General features: G+C 46.2%; 1 protein-coding gene across 1 annotated transcript in view; it reads right to left on the bottom strand.

Annotated features, from left to right (window-relative positions):
* The window catches only part of Tbc1d9 (TBC1 domain family member 9), a 69,447-nt gene extending 48,896 nt beyond the window's left edge, over window positions 1–20,551 (bottom strand). Inside the window, exon 1 of the mRNA XM_042701717.1 lies at window positions 20,380–20,551. Coding sequence (XP_042557651.1) covers window positions 20,380–20,509 — 130 coding nt within the window. The 5' untranslated portion in view covers window positions 20,510–20,551. The remainder of the gene's footprint in view (window positions 1–20,379) is intronic.
* Window positions 20,552–20,841: the final 290 nt, after the last annotated feature.

Genomic DNA, 20,841 nt, shown 5'->3' with positions numbered 1-20,841 from the left:
ACTTAGAAGGACTCACTCAAATACCTCTCTGCACTATACCTTGCTTGGTTCCTCAGTCAGAACCTGCTAATTCGCAGGGTCCAGTGCAACGTGAGAATCGGGTCCCTCCGTCTAAAACATCTTAAGAATTCCAGGATGGTTTCAACAGGACGTTAAAGCCAGCTTGGGATGCTTCTAAGCTCTGGTCCCTCCCTGCACCCGGGCCTTGCACCAAGGAAGAGGCCCTGACCCCGGCTGTTGCTGGGATCGCCTCCCACAGAACATTTCTTCTGTCCGCAGACTTCCTCATTCTGCAAAGTACTCTGCTGTTCTCAGACTTCCTTCTGGGATTCAAGTCTGCCCAATGTAAACCAACAAGAACCTTAATGGAAAAATCTTGAGCCAACTGTGTGATCGGACTCCACAGCCCAAAGGAGGAGGCAGCTGCCGCTCCCTGCTGACATTTGCAGACAAGGCGGTCACCTTGTCTGGAGGCAGATCTGAGGTCCAGGGCCAGCCACCGTGAGACCAGAGACAGGAAGAGGGAGCTGAGGCTCTGGGGAGCCGCTCACTGCCAGGCAGCCTGCAGCCTGTCCTGTTCCCAAGAGCTGGGCCATCACCTGTGAGCCCTTCTCTCCGGTGTTGCCATGCTGGAGACGTGGCGGCCTGCAAATCACTGTCAACTTTCTTCTCTCGTGAATCTAACAGCATAATTCAGTATGACTCTAGCCGGGTGGGGGGGTGATTCATGTCTATAACTCTAGCTACTCAGGAAGCTGATATCTGCGGACTGCAGTTAAAAGCCAGCCCAGGCAGGAAAGTCCATGAGACTCTTATCTCTAATTAACCACAGAAAAGCTGGAAGTGGATCTGTGGTTCAAGTGGTAAAAAAGCCAGATAAGAGTATAAGCCGCTGAGTTCAAGCCCCAGTACTGGTACGCATGTGCATGTGCACACACACTCACACACACACACACACACCAACAACTACATAATGAACTTAGGAAATAGAAATAATTATGAATTGGAAACTACATGTAGGTAATAGAGTATACATCTGAAGAAATTATAATACAGCTATGTAATAAAGCCTTTAAAAATCACATCCTGTATGATAACTCATTGGCATGGTAAAATACAGCTAATGTGTTATTTTGCAAAAGGCAGCAAAATGAATTTTTGTTTTGCATGACCCTAATTTGTCACAATAAAGTATAACTTCACCTCTGTTACAAATTTAATGCATATATTATTTTTTAAAATTACAACAAACATTAAGGTCAGTGGGTGAGATGATCACCTTGCTTTATGCTGTCCTGTGCTTTCAAAAGTCTCTCAAGTGCACATCTAGTACTTGTATAATGAGAAAAACAAACATTTCGGATTTCTTCCACGTTTATATGTTACTCAAACAAATATCATGACCTCAAGTGAATGGGTAGTTACTATGCTTATAATAACTCTGGTCCTTATTAAAGATAACCATGAAGTAACCAAGAAATCTTGTTGATAAAACACAAGACCTAGGCATCAATATATACATGAGCAGGGTCCTTGATTTTAGAAAATTTTCGTGTGTGTGTGTGTGTGTGTGTGTGTGTGTGTGTGTGTGTGTGTGTATACTGAGGACCTCCTGCTGTACCTCAGTTTTTTCCCACCCATGGCTGGTGCTCTACCGCTTGAGCCATTCTGGCTTTTTGCTAATTAACTAGCAATAAGAGTGTCACAAACTTTTCTACCCAGGATACCTTTGGACTGAGATCTTCTGAGTAACTAGGTTTGCACACATAAGCCACTGGTGCCCAGCACATTTTATAATCTCTAAGTTCATTTTAAACTCTGGTATAAGAAGTCTATGATTGCTCAAGATGGTGCAGATTCATAGACACAGCTCTGTATTGCTTAACCACTTGTAGACATTGGATGTTTCAAAAATTTGCTCATCTCAACTCAAAAGCTACAAAAATTAAGAGAATCAAGTAGTTTCGCCAACTCATCAATGAATGTTCATTCAATCCATAAGCTCTCTTGACATCTATAACTGAAGCAAACGTATAAAGTAACTGCTTATAGTGACTTAGGAGATACCTGGAAGGATTAGCTCTTAATACTGGCTAAATTTGGGGGAATTACATTTGATACAGGAGAAATCACAGACCTTTCTGATTATTAGAATTTCAAATTCAAGGTAATTATCATACTGCTAGGACTGTGTAAAACCTTGTGCTCATAATTATGCACAATCTTATGCATTCTACTAAAGCAATTTTTTAAAAGTGGGTTTAGAAAACAGTACAGTGGAAATCCTACCATAAAAGTTTATTAATGATCAAACTAACCAGTCATCTCCTGGTACTTTTTTACAAAGGCCACTGGCTCTGTAAGAATGGGTCACTCAGCACAATGGGAGATGAGGGCTACCTGGGAAGGTCAAAGGTAACATCGGGGCACAGTTTCCTTGGGCTGCCTTTGAGCACAGATTACAATTACGGAAATCACGATAGTGGAAACGTAAGACAGGCCAGTCATGAAGCTGAAAGGGTTCAACACAGCCAGCAAGCCGATCAGACAGACAAAAGCAGACACCGAAGTAAACACAGAAAGAAGGTAAAGGCCGAGGAAGCCAGTCATCAGCAAGAAGGGAAAGGAAAGAGCAGATATGTGGACAGTGCCAACAAGCGGATCAGGTAGGTAACGTCCCAGACAGCCAGAGTGCAAGAATCGCTTCCGCCCTGTGGCCTTGCTTCCGGTCTGCCCTCCAGGCTGGGTTCCCAGTCAATGAACCTTGAGAACCAAATCCAAGAACCTGGACTCAAGATAGCTTGGGTCTCTGCTCCTTGTCATACGCAATGCCCGATCAAAGCGGTGACGAATTCCCTTGACTGGCTCTAGGTGGGCTGAGCATGTACCTGTCCCCTTCCACACTATAGCCGGCCCAGGGTTCTAAAGCAAGGGGCCAAGGCATGAGTGCTGCACAGCCAGTATTCTAACACAGATGACAACAGTGGCCACAGAAGGGTGGTGATTAAGACAATCGTGTATGTGCTGGAGAGAGAGGCAGAGGCCGTGGCATGATGATGGGAGTCTGCCTCCTGGCGTGGAGGTGCTACCCCACCCGCCCTCCCCAGAGGAATTCGGGCTCTGGCTTAGCCTCCAGTCCCCAGACAAGGCTGAGGGATGCTTCACTGAGAAATGTCAGGTTGTGCTGGTAAGTGTTAAGGCATTAAGTGAGCGCCTCCTGCATCAAAGGCCCAGAGAAAGCGCTAAAAAGGAAACAGCAGAGAAGACCAGAGAATAAATCCAGATCCCGGAACAAACAAGCAAACAGACAAACAAGAAAGCCCAGGTGCTTGGTCTTCGCAAAGCCAGATGGCAATGCCCGTATACGCTCTTCCTTTGTGTCGAGTGTAACATTATGTGTGTTTAGCATGGACCAATGGCCTCATATGTAGGTGAGTCCCTTATGGAATATATTAGTTCTAATTGAGATTTCCTTAGAAGTAGTCCAAGGATGGCCTAGAAACAGCTTGTTAACTCTTTAAAAATATGCACAATAGATGGAAATTTCTTTCTATCTATCCCATCACCGGTAAAATCAAAAGCAACATACTAGATTGGGAAACATTTTTTGCAATATGATTTCACAATCATTTCCAAGAAACTTGCTTTGTTTTTTTCCTTAACTATAACCCTACTACCAACACAGAACAGTCTCGTACTGGCATTACTCATGACCAGCATCTTTAATCAATGACAGAGGAGCAACAAGGTAAGTTATTTCTTATATCACTGTTCTGTATATGAATTGGACATTTAAAGTAATGAAGTTGTGTTCTTTTTTTTTTTTTTTTGCTGGTTGTGGGGCTGAACGCTGGACCTGAGCACTGTCCCACAGTCCCACTTCTAGCTTTTTCTGCTTATGTGGTACTGAGGAATCGAACCCAGGGCTTCATTTATGCAAGGCAGGTGCTCTACCACTGAGCCACCTTCCCAGCCCCATTGTGTTCATTTTAATCCAGCTCCTTAAACTTTTACACACACACACACACATACACACACACACACACACACACACACACACACAGAGTCATCCCTAAGTAGAGGACTTGTTCTAGGACTTTTCAAAGACACCAAAATCCACTGATGCTCACCTGTTTTAGATCTAATTGTGCAACATTTGGATGCAAGCTATGTATATCTTTTTTTAAGAAGACAATCAACATGCTTTCTTTTCAACCAATATGGTCTTTGAACAAACGTGAGTTTCACCTTCTTCCTGGGTCACTGTGGCACTCTGAGTAAGCGTTACATTCCACAATCAGTATGTCCCTGAAGCAGACATTCAGACAAGATTCTGCCCACCTTTCCTTCCTGTCATTTGTATTGAGAGGGATGAGACAGACAGAAATAGACAGAGGTGTTCAAGGCCCCAATGGCTTATTTCTTGTTTGTAATTATTGTTTGTTTAGAGGGTCCAGACTGGCTTTGAACTATGATCTTCCCCGAGGGCTGGGATTACAGGCACATACTACCATGCCCAGCTTGCTGTTTTTACATTTCATTTTAGATGCTGCATCAATATGTGCAGGCAAGCCTTCTGCATGACAGTGACTTTGAGATAAAGAATTTATTTAAAAAAAATAAAAAGATTTCTTTACCCCCAGCACAAAGATAACGACAGTACCTTCCCAACAGGAGCTGTGGTAAGGACGAAAGATGATGTGCATACAACACATGCTGCTGGGCACCTGGCTCCTGATGGGTTCCATAAACGGTGCCGTCCGTGGCTGCCAAGTGTGGCGAGGCGGCCCAGCACGGTGAGGGCACACGGGTGTACAACACACACAGTCCATGCTCATCGGTGGAGAACGCTTTGGAAGGTGTGCCGCAGACATGGGCTGTGGCCAGCAGCGCCCTGGGAAGTGTCTGGGTTTTACCAGCAGTGGTTTCTAGGCTAGGAGGTCACATGTGTGATGAATAGAAAGTCGTGTGATGAAGACAGGAGGGGAAACAGAGGCAGAGGACTGCTTCAAAATCGCCTTCAGAAACCCCTTCCTTTATAGCAGGAACTTCGCTCCTCACCACACCAGCCAAGTGAATATCCGCATCTCACAGATGACAGGAACGTGGAGCTGCCCGTGCTGCCAGCCTGCCCCCTACTGCGTCCCACACAAGGAGGGGAGGGACAGCAGGCAGGAAGAGGTAAGCCAGCCCCACCAGGGCCATGACTCTGGGAAGGGGCAAGTTCCCAGAGGAAGGCTTTGCATCGCACATGCTGGAGGAGGCCTGCTCAGACTCACTGCTCCTCCATTGATCCAGAAGTTTTTAATGTCAGTGATAAGCTCCAGTCTCCATGGTTGGGTATTTTTTCTCCCACGGGGAAGGTCGTACCTGGGACCACAGGACAGCTGTGGAGCCTGGGTCTAATCAGCCAGCAGAGCTCCTTTCCCATGTCCTTGAAGGTAGATGCTGCCCTCAACCCAGCTAGTCTCTACAGGATGCCTCCAGACTTCACAAGAGCACCGAGGAAGATGGTAGAAACCTTCAGGGTCTCTTAGGAGGAAGGGGGAATGGTCTGGAACACAGTTCTTATTCCTACTACAAGTTTTCTTTAATACTCATTGCCTTAGATACAGAAAGGAGAACAAAAACCGAAATTAAAATCTACTCTATACGCTAAGCAAACAAATATTTAATTTGGCTCCTAAAACACATTAAAATGTCAGCCGCAACCATAGCCATCCTGATCCTTTAAATGAATTTCTTTTTAAAGTTTTTATGCTAGTGCTGGGCCTTGAGCTCAGGGCCTAGGTGCTGTCCCTTAGCTTTTTTGCTCAAGGCTGGTGCTCTACCACTTGAGCCATAGCTCCACTTCTGGCTTTAGCTGGTTAATCAGAGATAACAATCTCAAGGATTTTCCTGTCTGACCTGGCTTTGAATCTTGACCCTCAGATCTCAGCCACCTGAGTAGCTAGGATTGCAGACATGAGCAATTAGGCATCGGGTTCATTTTCTTATTTGATCCTTACTATATTCTAGGACATACATATTATCTCTGGAGGCTAGAAAAGGGTTTTGCAAGTTAGATCACAAATAAAGGGCTCATGCACCAAATACATAAAAACAGTTCTTGATGTTAAGAAAAAGTACAACCAACAAACACAAAGTGGGCGGGCAGAAAAATAACAGGGTTAACAGAAAAGGAAATATAAATAGCTGACACACATGAAAAAATGTTCAACATCACTTAAAAGAAAAATGCAAATTACAAATAACTGAGATGCCATTTTCTGTGACAGAATGGCAAAAATCCAAGTGTGGTAACACATGCTGTTTTGTAAGAATGGGAAACCAGACATTCCTCACACATTTGTGAGCCGGGAGCCTGGAAAAATTCACAGGGAAGGCCACGGGGAAAATCCATTTTAAAAATCCCTAACGCAAACACGCAACATCCCACAAGTTCACTCACGATTGATTGCATGTTCCATAACACTATCCAAACGACCTATCACAGGCAGAGCCCCTTTCTCTTCTTTGTTTTGAGTTGGTACTGGGGCTCCACCTCAGCGCTTCACATTCTTGCTTGGCTTTTTCACTCAGGGCTGTAGCTTTACTATTTGAACTGCGTCTCCAGTTTCAGCTTTTTGCTGGTTAATTAGAAATAAGACTCTCTCCGATTTGCCCGTCTGGGCTGGCTTCATCTGAGGTGTTCAGCTCTCAGCTTCTTGAGGCGATTAGGATTTACAGGCATGAGTTCCTGGTGCCAGGAAGAGGTTACTTTTTGCAGTGTGACTGATAGTGTAAAAGTTTGGAAACCTCACAAACCTCTGTTAACAGGGGAGAATTTAAGTAAATGAAGACAATGTCATATAACAGAAAAACACACAGCCATAATAAAGCAAAGTGGTAGCATTCTATGTTTTGATACAAGAAGATGTAATGTTCATTACAAATAAAACAACCATGATGCAGAAAAAAATCTTTGTCGATAAGGGTTGGGGTGGACTAGACCCACACTGCTTATCACGTGCAGAAATCACCTGGGTTATGAAACACGTGTACAGAAGTGAACGAGAGCTGGGGATAAGCGAGTGGCTGGCTGAAAGAGTTCAGGCGTTTTCCTCCTTAATGGCTAGACATTCCACAGCCTCATCTGATTTTGGAAGATTAGTAGGACTGGACCTAGTGATGGTTGGGTGAAAGGAATTTTGCTCCATATGCCTTGTAATGTCTTTGGATGTTTGAACCAATTGACTGTACTACCACTCAGACTTTACAAAACGTGAGCCTGAAAGTTTGGCTACACTAGGCAAGCACGTGACCATGGAGCTACACTCTAGATCTGTAAAACCTTACAAAGTTATGACTCTAGCTGGGCGCTGGTGGCTCACACCTGTAATCCTAGCTACTCAGGAGGCTGAGATCCTGGATCCCAGTTCAAAGCCAGCACGAAAGTCCGTGAGACCCCCTATCTCCAATAAACCACACAGAAAACTGGAAGTGGCACTGTGGCTCATGTGGTAGAGCACTAGCCTTGAGCACAAAGAGGCTCAGGGACAGCACTCAGGCCCTGAGTTCAAGCCTCTGGATGGCAAAAAAAAAAAAAATCAGTACTATTAACATCTTAATAAAACTGAAAATAGAAGGAACTTAGACTTGAAGCTGTGTACAGACCCCTAGCTGTTCACAGGCGTACTCACAGGCTCTCCTATTTGCTGCTTCTGTGAAAGACTCCATGTCTTTAGCCTGTTGTTTAAGCCTCTGGGGGTCTGGCCCTATGTCTCCCGAGTTTACTTTCATCTCTGATTCTCTGTATCACTGCCCACAGTTGGGGGCAGCCCAGGCCCCTTTCCTTTGCCTGCTCCAGGACATAATCTCAAACCAACTACAATGAGAATGTGGACCATCCTCATGACATAATCCCAAGTCAGCACAAATAACATCATGCACGGGGCTCATATACCTCAGGGCGCATTTCAAAGCCTCTTTTCACTAAATCTCAACAAAACCCAAGAAACTGGGTTCTTATTAAACATCTGTTCAGTCTTACCAAATTGAGTCTCTGCAGCATACATGTTTTGCATCCTCGGTGTCTTTCTGTGATTACCACCCAACATCTGTTTGATGGGTGGGAAAGTGAGTGAATGATGGGATGAATAAATGATGATGTTTTATTAAAATTTAGAGCCTGTGATGCATGCTGGTAGACTTTGAACACTTGGTCTTTTCGCAGCATTTCTACCATCTCTCTTTAATTATGCTGAGCCAGGATTACCCTTTTCTAATTAAAATCTTTCTCCACAGAAGATGTTCTTTAAAACCCTAGTTTAGGAGGAAACTAAGTGCTGAGTTTCCATGCATATTTATCTTGAAGCATTTGCAGGTGCAGTATAAGGAGATATTCTGGTATCTGGCCAATTGCCAAGGCTAAAGTTAAAACAGGTTTCTGAAAGTGAACGAGGATGTGAGGTGGCGAACGCTGTTCCTCCAGTGCAAGGAACACAAGTGCAAAGGTCACCGGTGTGTACTTCCCACGCGCTCTTCTGATACCATGTCCATCAGTCAGGAAGGTAGACCACAATCCAACACAAAGGGGAAAGAAGCAAGTTCTCTCTCAAGTTCAGATAATTTCCAATGGGAGAGACAACAGTCCTCACAAAGCTGTCAGCTCATCTCTGACAGCCTTCAGAAAGAGCAGAAGTCTACTTTCTGGAATGAAAATAAAACACAAAGAATATAAACACATTCCCCCCCCCCCCCACAGTATTCTGGGGCCCGTGAGCTCCTTGGGACTCTGTTTTACTTCCCTTTCTAGCCTTAATTCTCACCCCTTCCTCCCTTCTGGATTTCTGTCTGCCATGCAGTCTTCATTTGCCACAAGTACATAATAAATGCTATTAATTGGTTATCCTCCCATCTCTCTCTCTCTCTCTTTCTCTCTCTCTCTCTAAGATTTCACATAACAGAATAAAGCCATTTCCCTGAATTTCAGAATGCAAGTAATGTGGGAAAGACATATACTAGCGAATCTGGTCTTTCAGAAATCTGATGCATGGTTTGCATAAATGTCCATAGTTCAAGGAGCTTTAACAAATGCTGGAAGATTGTGATGATATGCAAATGAGATGGCATTCAACCACAGCTACAAACAACTACATTCCCCAAATTCCATCACAACAGCCAGGAGACCCCTGAAGGTACCTGGGAAACTGCAGTCCAGTATGACAGGTCACACCCTCCTTCCTCTTGGTTTTAAAAATGTAATATAAACAACAAAATAATGGGATTGTCACCCTTGGTAGAAATCTCCTTGAGCAACAGTTCACTTGGATCTGAACAGGCACTCTGTTTCGAAGGGCTATCACAACCAATGTCCCCAGATATTTTGTGGGGGGCCCCAAATGTCAACATATCCAGTACTATGTTTTCTCCACACAGAAGCCCAGAAAAACCGTGCAGAAAAACGTTCTTGATCCACATGTCAGATTTCCATTCCTTTGGTGAAGTAAGTATGACTGGTGCCCTATCTGTGGGCTATGGTTTTAGAGATTTCAGACCAGGTCACGCAGCCCTGTTGGCTTTGGCCCTGTGGTAGGGCTGCGCGTCCTGGAGGGGCTGTGGTACGACCGCACCTCATGGTGGAAACAATGGAGAGGGAATCATCTCACCTCATAGAGACTAGGAAGCAAAAGGTGAGAGAGAAAGCAGCCAGGATCCTTTTATCATTTTCACGGGCAATCTCCCATTGGCCCAGCTTCCTTCCACTTGAACCCACGTTTCAAAGATTCCACCACTTTCCAGACTTCCCAGCACCACAGACATTTAAGACCAAGCTATTACAACCCATGTTGTCTCCTGCCTTCAATCTTTGATTCCCACTCTGATAAAGCACTGGAAAGTTTTTTTTCCCTAGGACTCCAGCCTTTTACATACTTAAGCCTTCATAGAAGCATCATGAGTAGCTTTTCCTATTCACCTCTTCCAACAACTAAGGCCTCTCCCATAGCCTCTGGTCTTTTATTGGTAAATAGGAGACTAGGGGGACCTAGTCAGTAAAAGTCCTCTATTTCTAGTTGTTAGAGCAAGTCAGATGCCACCTAAAACTTCCAAAGACACCCTGACAAACAGAATCTAATAGCCCAGTGCCAGTGGCTCATGCCTGTAATTTGAACTCAGGAGGCTGAGATATTAAGATTGAAGTTTGAAGCCAACCTGTGCAGGAAAGTCCTTGAGACTCTTTTCTCTAATCAGCCACTAAAAAAGCCAGAAGTGGAACTGTGGCTCAAGTGGCAGAGTACTAGCCTTGAGCAGAAAAGCTCAGAAACAGATCAAGCGCCAAGGCCGGCATCTAAAAAAAAAACAAAACTAAGAATCTAATAGCAATGTCCACCTGTAAAATCAAGAGGACACATAGCTGTGTGCACACCAATGCCACCATACTGCATGTATGACACCCAAACGTGCAATAATAAAGCACCACTGATGCACAGAAACCCCACAGGTAATGGATGCGAGTAATCAATACTCTCCACCCCAAATGGGACGCAAACAGACCTTCTTCCAATGGGAACAACCAGAGACCACCCCAAACATGCTTGGAGCTGCTGTTCTAAGCAATTCAACAGTTTTTGCTTGCTTATTATCAATGAACTTGCATTTAATAACATCCACCATTTATCCAAAGATGACCAGCTACTGTCGCACTTACATGACAGGCCATCTAACCTGGCCTGACTCTCGAGTTCCAATTCTGAACCTTCCAGTTCCCTGTATGGGGGGCAGTAAGCAGGCCTCACAAGCGTTAAGACACCAGCACACACATGGCCACCTCACACAGTGGCTGCGTAGCCTCGGGCTCTGCTCCCCCTCTGCCACGGAGCGATCATGTGAGCACTGTTTATTGGGGCGGTGTGGGGGTCAAATGAGAGGGTACGTGTGTAATGTACTCAGCACGGTGCTGGGCTCTCAGGAAATGCCCAGCCAGTGATGCATACAATTAGGACGAGTAATTATTATGTGGAGTCTCACTGACAAAATTGGATTCACTACTCAGAAAAAAAAAAATCTGGAGCCATCAAAATGACTGATTCACAAAAGGGCAAATGTTTTCCAATCTGGTGCCTGTCTTGAACAATGAATATTTGGCTAAAATCCTCCACAGTAAAAGTTGAAACACACACACACACCAATCCCAAAACATCAAAAGCCAGGCATGGTGGTACACATCTGTAATCCCAGAACTTTGGAGATTCAAAACCAGTTTGGGCTGCATGGTGAGACTATGTCTGTCTCAAGGAAATAATGATAGCAAAAAACAACCAAACAACAAGGAAAACAAAAAGCTCACCAAATATTTGGAGAGTACTTAATGTGTTCAGATTCATTGCTCATTTTATATTCATGTAAGTCCCAAGAAACACGTTTTTCTCACTTCATAACTACGTGGGAAAACTGAAGCTGGCGGAGTTTGGTCTGAAAGCCAGATCTCCACTCTCCACTCCTCTACTCTTCCTCTTCCCTCCACACTGCAGCTACTTGCTTTTCTTTCCTTGTCTTTTCTTTGTCCTAGTACTGGGGCTTGAACTCAGAGCCTCACACTTTTGCTTGGCTTTTTCACTCAAGGCTGGCTTTCTACCACTTGAGCCAGACCTCTATTTCCAATTTATTGGAGATAAGAGACTCACAGACTTGGCTGATTTTGAACCATGATCCTCAGATCTCCACCTCGATCCTCAGACCTCGGCCTCCAGAGGAGCTAGGATTACAGGCATGAGCCACCGGTGCCCTCCTTCAGGCTTGTTTTCATCCTTATTTTACAGATAAGGAGACTGAGGCAGAGACACTCAATTCACTCACTCACACCAGTTTGGGATTAAAAAGATGGGTAGTGGTGAAATCTAGCCCAGGCTCTAGCTGGAGACTGAGGTTCCTGTGGCAAAACTCAGACACAACACCTTTTTCTGTGTATAAAGCTCTGGACAGCACGGGCTCAGGTCAGAGCCCTGAAACACAAGTCCACACTTGTTAACCGCTAGACTTCTGTCCCTTAGGACAGTTCCAGTAGAAAATACAAACTCAACAGCACGCAGATAAATATATAAATAATGTATACTATGCAATGGACCGTGAGTTACTAGAGAGAGTGGGTTTACAGGTGCAGGGTGGTGGTACCGTTCATCTTCCGCTGATTTCCGGGGAGCAAGTCTCCCGGGGCAGCTGTCAGTCCCCGTCACAGACCTGCCACAGTTGCAGATGTCTGCAAAGCTGCAAATACAGTCCTGCCTTGATAGTCAGATACTCACGTACGATCTCCCAATAACTTCCAGGGACTTCTGGGAAATCACGCCCCCTTTCTCAGCTAGAACATTGTTTCTGTTTAATCCCCAAGTATTGAGATGTTCAGTTCTCATCTCGGCAAGTTCTTCTTTGCTATCAGCAGAAATCAGTATGCCCAGCCACACCCTTACCAGCCAGCTGAAACCAGTTCACAAACAGAACTCACGTGTGCGAGAGCCTCCTGTGTCAGGAGAGGCAGCCGTCCGCCCACTCTTCACTGTTAGCAGGAAACGGGGTTTTCTGTGGCAAGTGTGATTATTTGAATCAGGAATAGTTTAGGACTAATTTCAGAGATACTGGATGAATTGCATTCCTGATGATAGGATCCAGCCAACAGCGTACGGTTCTTTGTAAATTATAATCATCTGGATCAGAATGGCACTTCCCCTCTCCTCGTCCAGTACAATTGTTAGTGTAAACTAGTAGCTGCTTACAACTATCCCCAGTTCCCAGGTTCCTGTCTATCCTGGTGTTCTCCCTGTCATGGGAACCCAGTGGGTCTGTGTTTACCACCTGGATAAATAAGAATTCTTTTTTGAAACTCTTCATACTTAAAAATAATTCCAGATGAGGAGGAGCTTGGTTTTCAACAGAAGAGTGTGTACGATTCCCTCTCTGATCAACCAGCCAAAAAGCCAGATTGGAGGCATGGCTCAAGTGGTAGAGTATCAGTTTTGGGCAAGTAAGCCACTTGAGAGAATGAGGCCCTGAATTCACACTATAGTATGAGTATACACACACATGCACACGCACACACACACACACAGAGCCACATCACATGCCTTAATCACAATCCAAGAAGTGGAGGAAGGAGGCTAATGGTGTGTCTTGAGACCCATGTGAAAAATAAAGAAAAGCAAGAAGAGCTGCGAGTCTGTGCCTAACAAATATGAGGCCCTGAGTTCAAATCCTAGTACTGCCAGAAAAAAATTACAATCATTGTTCATTGTGAATATCTATTAACTATAAAGCATGTCTCTATCAAGGATAGAAAAATAAAGGATATCTTTCAACATGCTTGGGAAAGGTCTTTTGTGTGCAATAAAAACAGTCCTAAGTGTTTAATAATTCAGAAAACTGACCTTTACAATAGAAGCAGCACCCCTCTCTCCTACAGTCTCTCCTTCCTCATTCCCTTTCCAAATGATTGTTTGATTTTTAAATGCCAGGAGTAATGAAATATCCTGGTTCTAATCCTTCCTTTATCTGGCTGGTGTCAGGTCCAGACTTGTCCAGGGAAAACAAATATTTTCAGTGAAATCTCTCAGATCCTTCAGGTTGGGGAAGCTTGCAAGTCTAACACCATTCGATGCCTGTTCATTTCAACAAACAAGCATGATGAATGGTGTATACCACACCATTCACCTCCACAGCACTCACTTCTCACGGCACCTGTTTGTACGCTTGCTTCTCTGGAGCCAGTGTCTGCCTGCTTGTGCCTGTCCAGGCTAGACGAACAGCCTCTAGATCACAGCCAGCAGCTGTGATCCACTTCCTGCTTTGATTGTGACAATGAAATCATGACGAAGGACACGGAGTGGAAAGGAACATGACATCTGGGGACAAGCCATGCTTTCCGTGTGGCCCTGTGTGTGATATAAAAATAATGCTCTTTTCTACTTCCAAAGAAAAGAATCCTCTTTTTTTAGATTCATAAATAAAGCAATTGCCCTGGCAACTTACCATCCCAGATAGTTACTATAACCAACATTTTTTTTCTCCCTTCCTCGCTCCTTTTCTCCCTCCTTCCTAAGGGCTGTCTGTCCCTGTATTTACACAATATTCATACAGGCCGCGTGCTGTCACCCAGCTGCTAGCTGCCTGGTGGGTTTGGGGCCCTGCCTCTGTCACTGTTGCTTTACATACAAGGACACATGATCAAAGAGAGTCCTGTCTGAGAACAGAGTCCCTCCTGCGGACACACCAGAGCTTCTTGCTTTCAAACCCTTCTAGCACCTTTCTTGACTCTCAAAATAAACCTGAGGGGTGGGGGGAGGGTAGGAAGAACTCCCCACTTTCTGGAGGACACATTTTCTTTGAGAAGCAGTCTGAGCAGCACAGTCTGGGGGCGGGAGGGGGGGGGGGGAGTTGTGCCTGGCTGGCTACTTTCATTCCAGAGAGATGGCAATGAAGACGGCAATCAGCACAAGTGATCAAACCACTGCACCACAACTTCAATCAACAGTGAAAGACCCACAGAGCACATGACCAGGCTCAATCATAAATGATTTCAAGTAGGAGCACATGTTCTCCCCAACATTTCTTTTATGTTTGCAGAATACGCCCAAGGTCCTTTCAAAGAAGATTGTCCTCTAGGAGACTGCCTACATTTATGATGCTTCTTGTAAGTGCCGTCCCCCATTAGCACAAGCATGGTAGGTCTAAAATGAAGAGTTAGTTGATATAAGTCAAGGAGAAAAAAACAACCCTGGTCATCTATGAAATTCTAGGCTTATGTAAATTCAAAATGAGAGAAACAGAAAGAAAACTGCCCGTGGACGGGGTTGTTCAGAATGTTTCTCTAGTGGATGTGGCATGCACAGGTCTCAGCAGAGCAGAGATCTCAGCAGATGTTAATCCTGCCTTGATCCCTCCCCCTCCTACTTTTAAAAGGAGATCGCACAGCAACAACGCTGCTTTGAAATTTAGCTTCAGATCGCACAGACAGTTTGAAAATGTACTACAAGGATGCATCTAGAAGTAATGTATTGTACAATTTTCATTGGAGCAAGGCTATGTAAATGTCAGAAAATGAGATTAATGTGAGAGATTTAATGAATCGGTGATTTCTTCTTTTGATGCTTCGGTTATGGTGTCCACATGAGTCTCTATTTTATTTTTCATTAAAATCCAGTTCCTAGGGCATGACAAAGATTTAAGAATTCATTTGTATGACTGAGTTTTCTTCATGAAGACATACTGGTTGAGGAATAGCACAGTGGCAGAGCACCTGCCTTGCCAACAGTACAAGGACCTGGTTCAATATCTAGCACCAAATAAAAAAGTTAATAATGGTAGTCAGCTGCAAGAGGCTCATGACTGCAATCCCAGCTCTCTGGAGGCTGAGGCAAAGGGATCGTTAGTCCCAGAGCAACCTTGGCCATATAGAGAGGACCCTGTTGCAAGAAATAAAAAGGAAGTGGAGGTATGGCTCAGGTGGTAGAGCACCAGCTGTGAGCAAAACAGCTAAGTGAAAGTTGAACGTGCAAAGTTCAAATCCTGGTACCTGCACATAAGTAAGGGAGGGAGGGAGGGAGGAAGGAAGGGAGGAAGGAGAGAGGGAGGGAGGATGTTAAAGACAAACAAGCCACTAAAATAAACAAACAAAGAGTTCACCTTTGTTTAAAGTATAAGCAGAGATCAGCCCTTACTTTCTCTCTCACCTTTACTCCAGCCAATTCCTGCCAGGCAAGTTTTAGAGAAATGGGACTGAGGAGAAGACCGGTCCCATGCATTGATCACCTCCTGAGATATTCACCTGGCTTTGTGCTCCTTGCACCCAAACATTGGAAAAAGTCACCTTCACCCACATGCAAATGGAGATCTGCATTGGAGAGCCAGGAGAAAGAGCAGATCTGAGGCGGTGCGGCTATGAGCTAAGCAGTGAATGGATACTGGCAGGTGTAAAGGTATAAGGAACCCAGTCTGAGCCAAAGCTGGATGCTGGTGGCTCACACCTATAATCCTAGTTCCTCGGGAGGCTGACAGCTGAGAATCCCAATTCAAAGCCAGCCCAGGCAGTTAAACTGTGAGACATGTGCCTCCAGTTAACCACCCAAACCTAGAAGCCAGAACTCAAGTAATACAGTGCTAGCCTTGAGCAAAAAAGCATAAGGGACATCCGCAGGCCCTGGGTCCAAGTCCTAGTATGGCACCCACACCAAAAAAAAAAAAAAAAAAATAGGGAAAGAAAAAAGACAACAAATAACAACATCGCTTTCTCCCTCTCCTCCCCACTCCCCCACTTCAGGGCGATCTTTAATTACGTAGTTACCAAACACAAAGTTTTCCTAGTTCTGGAGTTCTCCATTGGGTATAAAAAGTGAAATTCCCAGCCAGGTCCATGTTCTAACTCAGATGAAACCACCCGCCCCCATGCTCACGGGTCTACAATCATGAGTTTATTCTACACTCTTGTAAATTAGACCCCCAGGCTGGGTCACTAGGTTAGTGATGGCCAGCAACAGAAATGTGCCTCTTCTCTCTTGCATCTCTGTGGAGTTCACACTCTAAACGCCATGGTATTCAAACACATTTCTAACATAACAACATTCTTTTCAAGTTGACATTTCTAAGTATGCTGAAATCTAACAGCATATGAAGAAAATCACACTTTGGATTTTGCACAAAATGCAAAAACAACTCCATCTTTGGTTGTGTCCTCTAACTATAAAGTTTCAAAAGATAATATAGAAGCAATCCTTAAAACCTTACAGTAGAGAAAAGACACTGCACAGGACAGTCAGACCCTGACATAGGGAAAACTAAATCTTATATAAAAGATTTGGGCCAGGCGCCAGTGGCTCACACCTACAATCCTAGCTACTCAGGAGGCTGAGATCTGAGGATCGTGGTTCAAAGCTAGCCTGGACAGGAAAGTTAGTGAGATTCTTATCTCTAATTGGCCACCAGAAAACTGGAAGTGGCACTGTGACTCAAAGTGATAGAGCAATAGCCTTGAGCTAACGAGCTCAGGGATAGTGCTCAGGCCCAGAGTTCAAGCCCTGCAACTGACCAAAAAAAAAAAAAAAAAAGATTTGGATATTATTATTGTTGTTGTTGTTTTAAATCTTCTCTTCTCAGTATGGGATGGAACAGGTGAGTGGGAGAATGAAGATCCTGCCACACATTTAACAAAGAGCTCATCCAAAATGCAAATCAACCTCACCTTGGATATTTCTATGATACCAGCACAGAGGCTAAACTTTCAGACACTGACAACTCTGACAAAGGATGTGGAGCAAGGCCAACTCCCATTTGCTTTGGTGGCTGTATTGGCACAACCACATCAGAAACCACTGGAGAGTAGGACCACAGCCACAGCACCTAGGATGCCCCAGATGGACAATCCAAAAGTTCACCAGGAAAGCAGAGGATCAACAGTCGGTCAGTACACTCCAGCATGCCCATAGATGATCTCTAGCACGAACGCAACGCTGTGCTAAAGAAGTCAGACAGCAAATGCACTCAATGATTCCATGTCATTCCCTCATCTAAAAAAGCAACAACACGTCAAAGCCAAGATATTGTGTTGGGAATATGTTCTTTGTGTGTGTGTGTGGGAAACACTGAAAGAAAAGCAAAGAAATGTTTACTGAACATCATCCAGGATAGTTTTTATCCTCTGAGGAACCTGTGTAGAAATTGGCTGAGTCCCTTGGGGCCTTGAGGAGTGGTAATATTGTATGATTTTTTAAAATCTGAGTGTGGGTTGCAAAGTGTTCATCTGTGATAATCATGGCAATCTGCACCTCATTTGATTCAACACACTTATCTGTGTGTATGAAATCTCAGTGAAAAGAGGTTAAACAAATCAAAGGCTTGACAACAGAATGCTCCATTGCTTCTGTACACAACATTGTTTCAAATCAAGAACAGCACGGCTTCTTTCTGCACTGTGCCCATTGTTTGGTACAGCTTCCGGCGTCCACACCCACACGCAGCACCATGAAGACCATACACGGAGCTGGCCTTGGACAGGAGTCTCACTTGTGGTCACCATCCTCTGCTGACTGGACACAGGTGGTCTTGGCCCACATATTGCACACTATTGGAAAATCCTGAGATCTTCCAGGCAATCTCCAACAACTGACACACAACACTTGCTCTTTCTTCTCTCTCATGGCCGGGCCCATCTATTTCTTCCTTTGCTTCTCAGTCATTTGCCACTTACTCAGGCCACGTTCCTGGGACCCCCCCACGGCAAATCCGATCCCTATGCTGAGGCTCACAGCGAGTTTCTCCCCTGGCACTGGCCATTTTAGTGGCTGCACGTCCCAGATCCCTCCCTGGGAAGTGGGTCTTGAGGGACCACCTGACTAGGGCTCCCTGCCCACCTGGCTTCCTCTTGGGTTCTGTTGGTGGAAAAGTAATGGCAGAAGCTGGGAGGGTAGGAGAAGAGAAGCCAGAGTGCGCATGTCCAGCCCTTCCGCAGTGGAAACCCCAGAGGTGGCTGCTGCTTCCAGGCCCAGGCCCCTCCTCCTTGGCTCCACCTTTCTTGGATCCTAGTAACATCATGGTGATTTTCAGGTGTAGCTTAGTCTCATCTCATGCCTGTAACTTTCAGTACTCTGAGAATCTAGCCTCAGTCTGCTAAGTGGTCTTTTCTCTAAACCTCCACATGCCCTAGGTAGGATTCTGGGTTTTGAGAGGACCCTAGAAAGCTGACGCTTGGTGCTCATTTATGTGACCATTACATCCACATCTGTCCTCTGCTAGGCTTTACGACAGTGGCACTTTAAAAGTTACCAACAAATCTGTATTAATGAACTAGCAAGTTAGTGAGCAAAGAGATGAACTCTCACTAGACTTGGGATAAACTTAAACACAGCACAAGGCTTTCTAAAATGTTCCTGCCACATTGGACATGGTAGAAATCTATCAGACCAAATATTTTACCTCTGTTGGTCGAAAATAGCTTTTGTTGGTAGGACTATCTGCACTCACAGAGGTAATTCCAATTGTACTAGAAATAACAGGTGCAATCACTGTGATATACTTTTACCCCTCTTACAAGTCATCAGTGACACAGATTCTAAGTGGGCTGTGAACAGTCAGAACTCTGAATCAAGAGGAAAATAGAAACGTGAGATAGGAAAAGGAGGCTTGGAAGCCCTGCTATCTCTGCCTCTTATTGCAGAGAGAGAGTGAATACTTAGTAGTTACTAGTATCAGAGGTTAACTACAACAGGATGTGTTGGTCACCATGACACTTTCCACTTTATACATTGTACTTGGTTTCAAGAAGGCCAAACTAGGTTGATCCCAATAGTGGAAATACAAGTTGCACCTTACGGCTAGACAACTTATAAGAGAAAAGGAACAGGGAAATCCTCTAAAGATGTTTCCTTCTCTGGTAGAAAAGTATAAAAGAAAAAGTCAGCTAAACAACAGGTCCCAATGCACTAAGAACACCTTTCTAACTTGTCAGTCTATTCAGCACTACATGACCCTTGATTTTTTAACCTGGAGAAGACTAGTTTGCACATACAATCACGAAGGAATGCAAGTCCACCCAGGACGCTCACAGCGGGGGCTGGTGGAAACAGTTTGCCCAGCCGGGCACCCACCGCTCCTGGAGGCCGGCAGGGCTGAGTCTCGCCTCTGAAGAGGTCCAAAGCTCTCTCTCCCTCTCTCTTTTCCTGCCGTGTCTCTCCCTTAAGCTATTTCTGCTAACTTTTCCGCCGTCACAACTATTCCAGCTGTGTTCCTTTGAACGGACAGGGGCAAAGCCAGGGTCCGATTTCTCTCCTGCGGTGTGAGCCCGCGATCTGGTGATGCAAGCTCGTTGGTTAATAAAGGAAGCCCTTTCCAATATGGTGCTCTGGAGACAAGGGTGTGATGGGTCTTCTTCAATCCGGAGTGACACAGGGCGTCTTGGCTACCGTTCAGCGATGAATGGAGACCCCCGGGGTGACCAGTTAACGTCGTTACACAAATCCTTTTCTTTACAGCCGGAACCGGACGGATACCTGGCGCGGCTTTAGGTCTAGCGCGGAGCCGCGGAGGATTCTCCCCCGCCCCCCCCCTTATTCATTCCCTTTCCCGTCCTGACCGAGAAAGGAAATGACCGCACCGGGCTCCTCCTCGGCCCATTGCTTCCCTGGGAACAAAAGGCCTTTATGCCCAGCAAGGCGGGGAAGGGATCGAAGCCGCCCTCCCGGCTCCGCGGCCGGGCACAGCCGGGGAGGGCGCGCGGGGGGTCCGAGGGGACCGAGCCCCGCTCTGCCCCGCGCCCGTCCCCACGGAGCCCCGTCCCCCGACCCCACGGCCAGACGCGGGCCGAGTGGGCGTGCGGGGCCCCCGGGCCGGGCCCAGGCGGGGCCGCGCGCCGGTGCTCACCTGCCAGGCCGCCGCCGCCGCCGCCGTCGCCCGCGTGGCCCTTCCTCCGCTGCAGGATGAAGTAGGGGTTCGCCCGCTCGGTGACCCACAGCGCGTTGGCCAGCAGCACCTCCTCGGGGTTCACCCACATGGTCGCGGCCGCACAAAGGGGCCGCGGGGCCCGGTGGTCCCGCGCGCGCGCGCCTGGCGGGACGCGCACCGCACCGCACCGCCGCGCACTTCCCGGCCGGACGCACGCGCTCCGGGGCGGCCGCTTCACCGGGCGTCCCGGGCCGCCGCCGCGGAGCCCCGGAGGGCGGCGGGCGCGGGGGAGCGGGGCGCGGGCGCGGCCGGCAGCATCCTCCCCGCGGACCGGCCTCGCCGCGCGCGCGCGCCAGCGATCAGCCCTGCGGCTGCGGCTGCGGCTCCGGCTCCGGCGGGGCCCGGCTCCCCGGGTCACCGCGCGCCGCGGCCCCGCGGCGA

Source organism: Dipodomys spectabilis, unplaced genomic scaffold (genome assembly GCF_019054845.1).
Source record: "Dipodomys spectabilis isolate Male_0828 unplaced genomic scaffold, ASM1905484v1 ptg000297l, whole genome shotgun sequence".
Taxonomy (NCBI): Eukaryota; Metazoa; Chordata; class Mammalia; order Rodentia; family Heteromyidae; genus Dipodomys; species Dipodomys spectabilis.
This window is presented reverse-complemented; position numbering and strand designations above follow the sequence as displayed.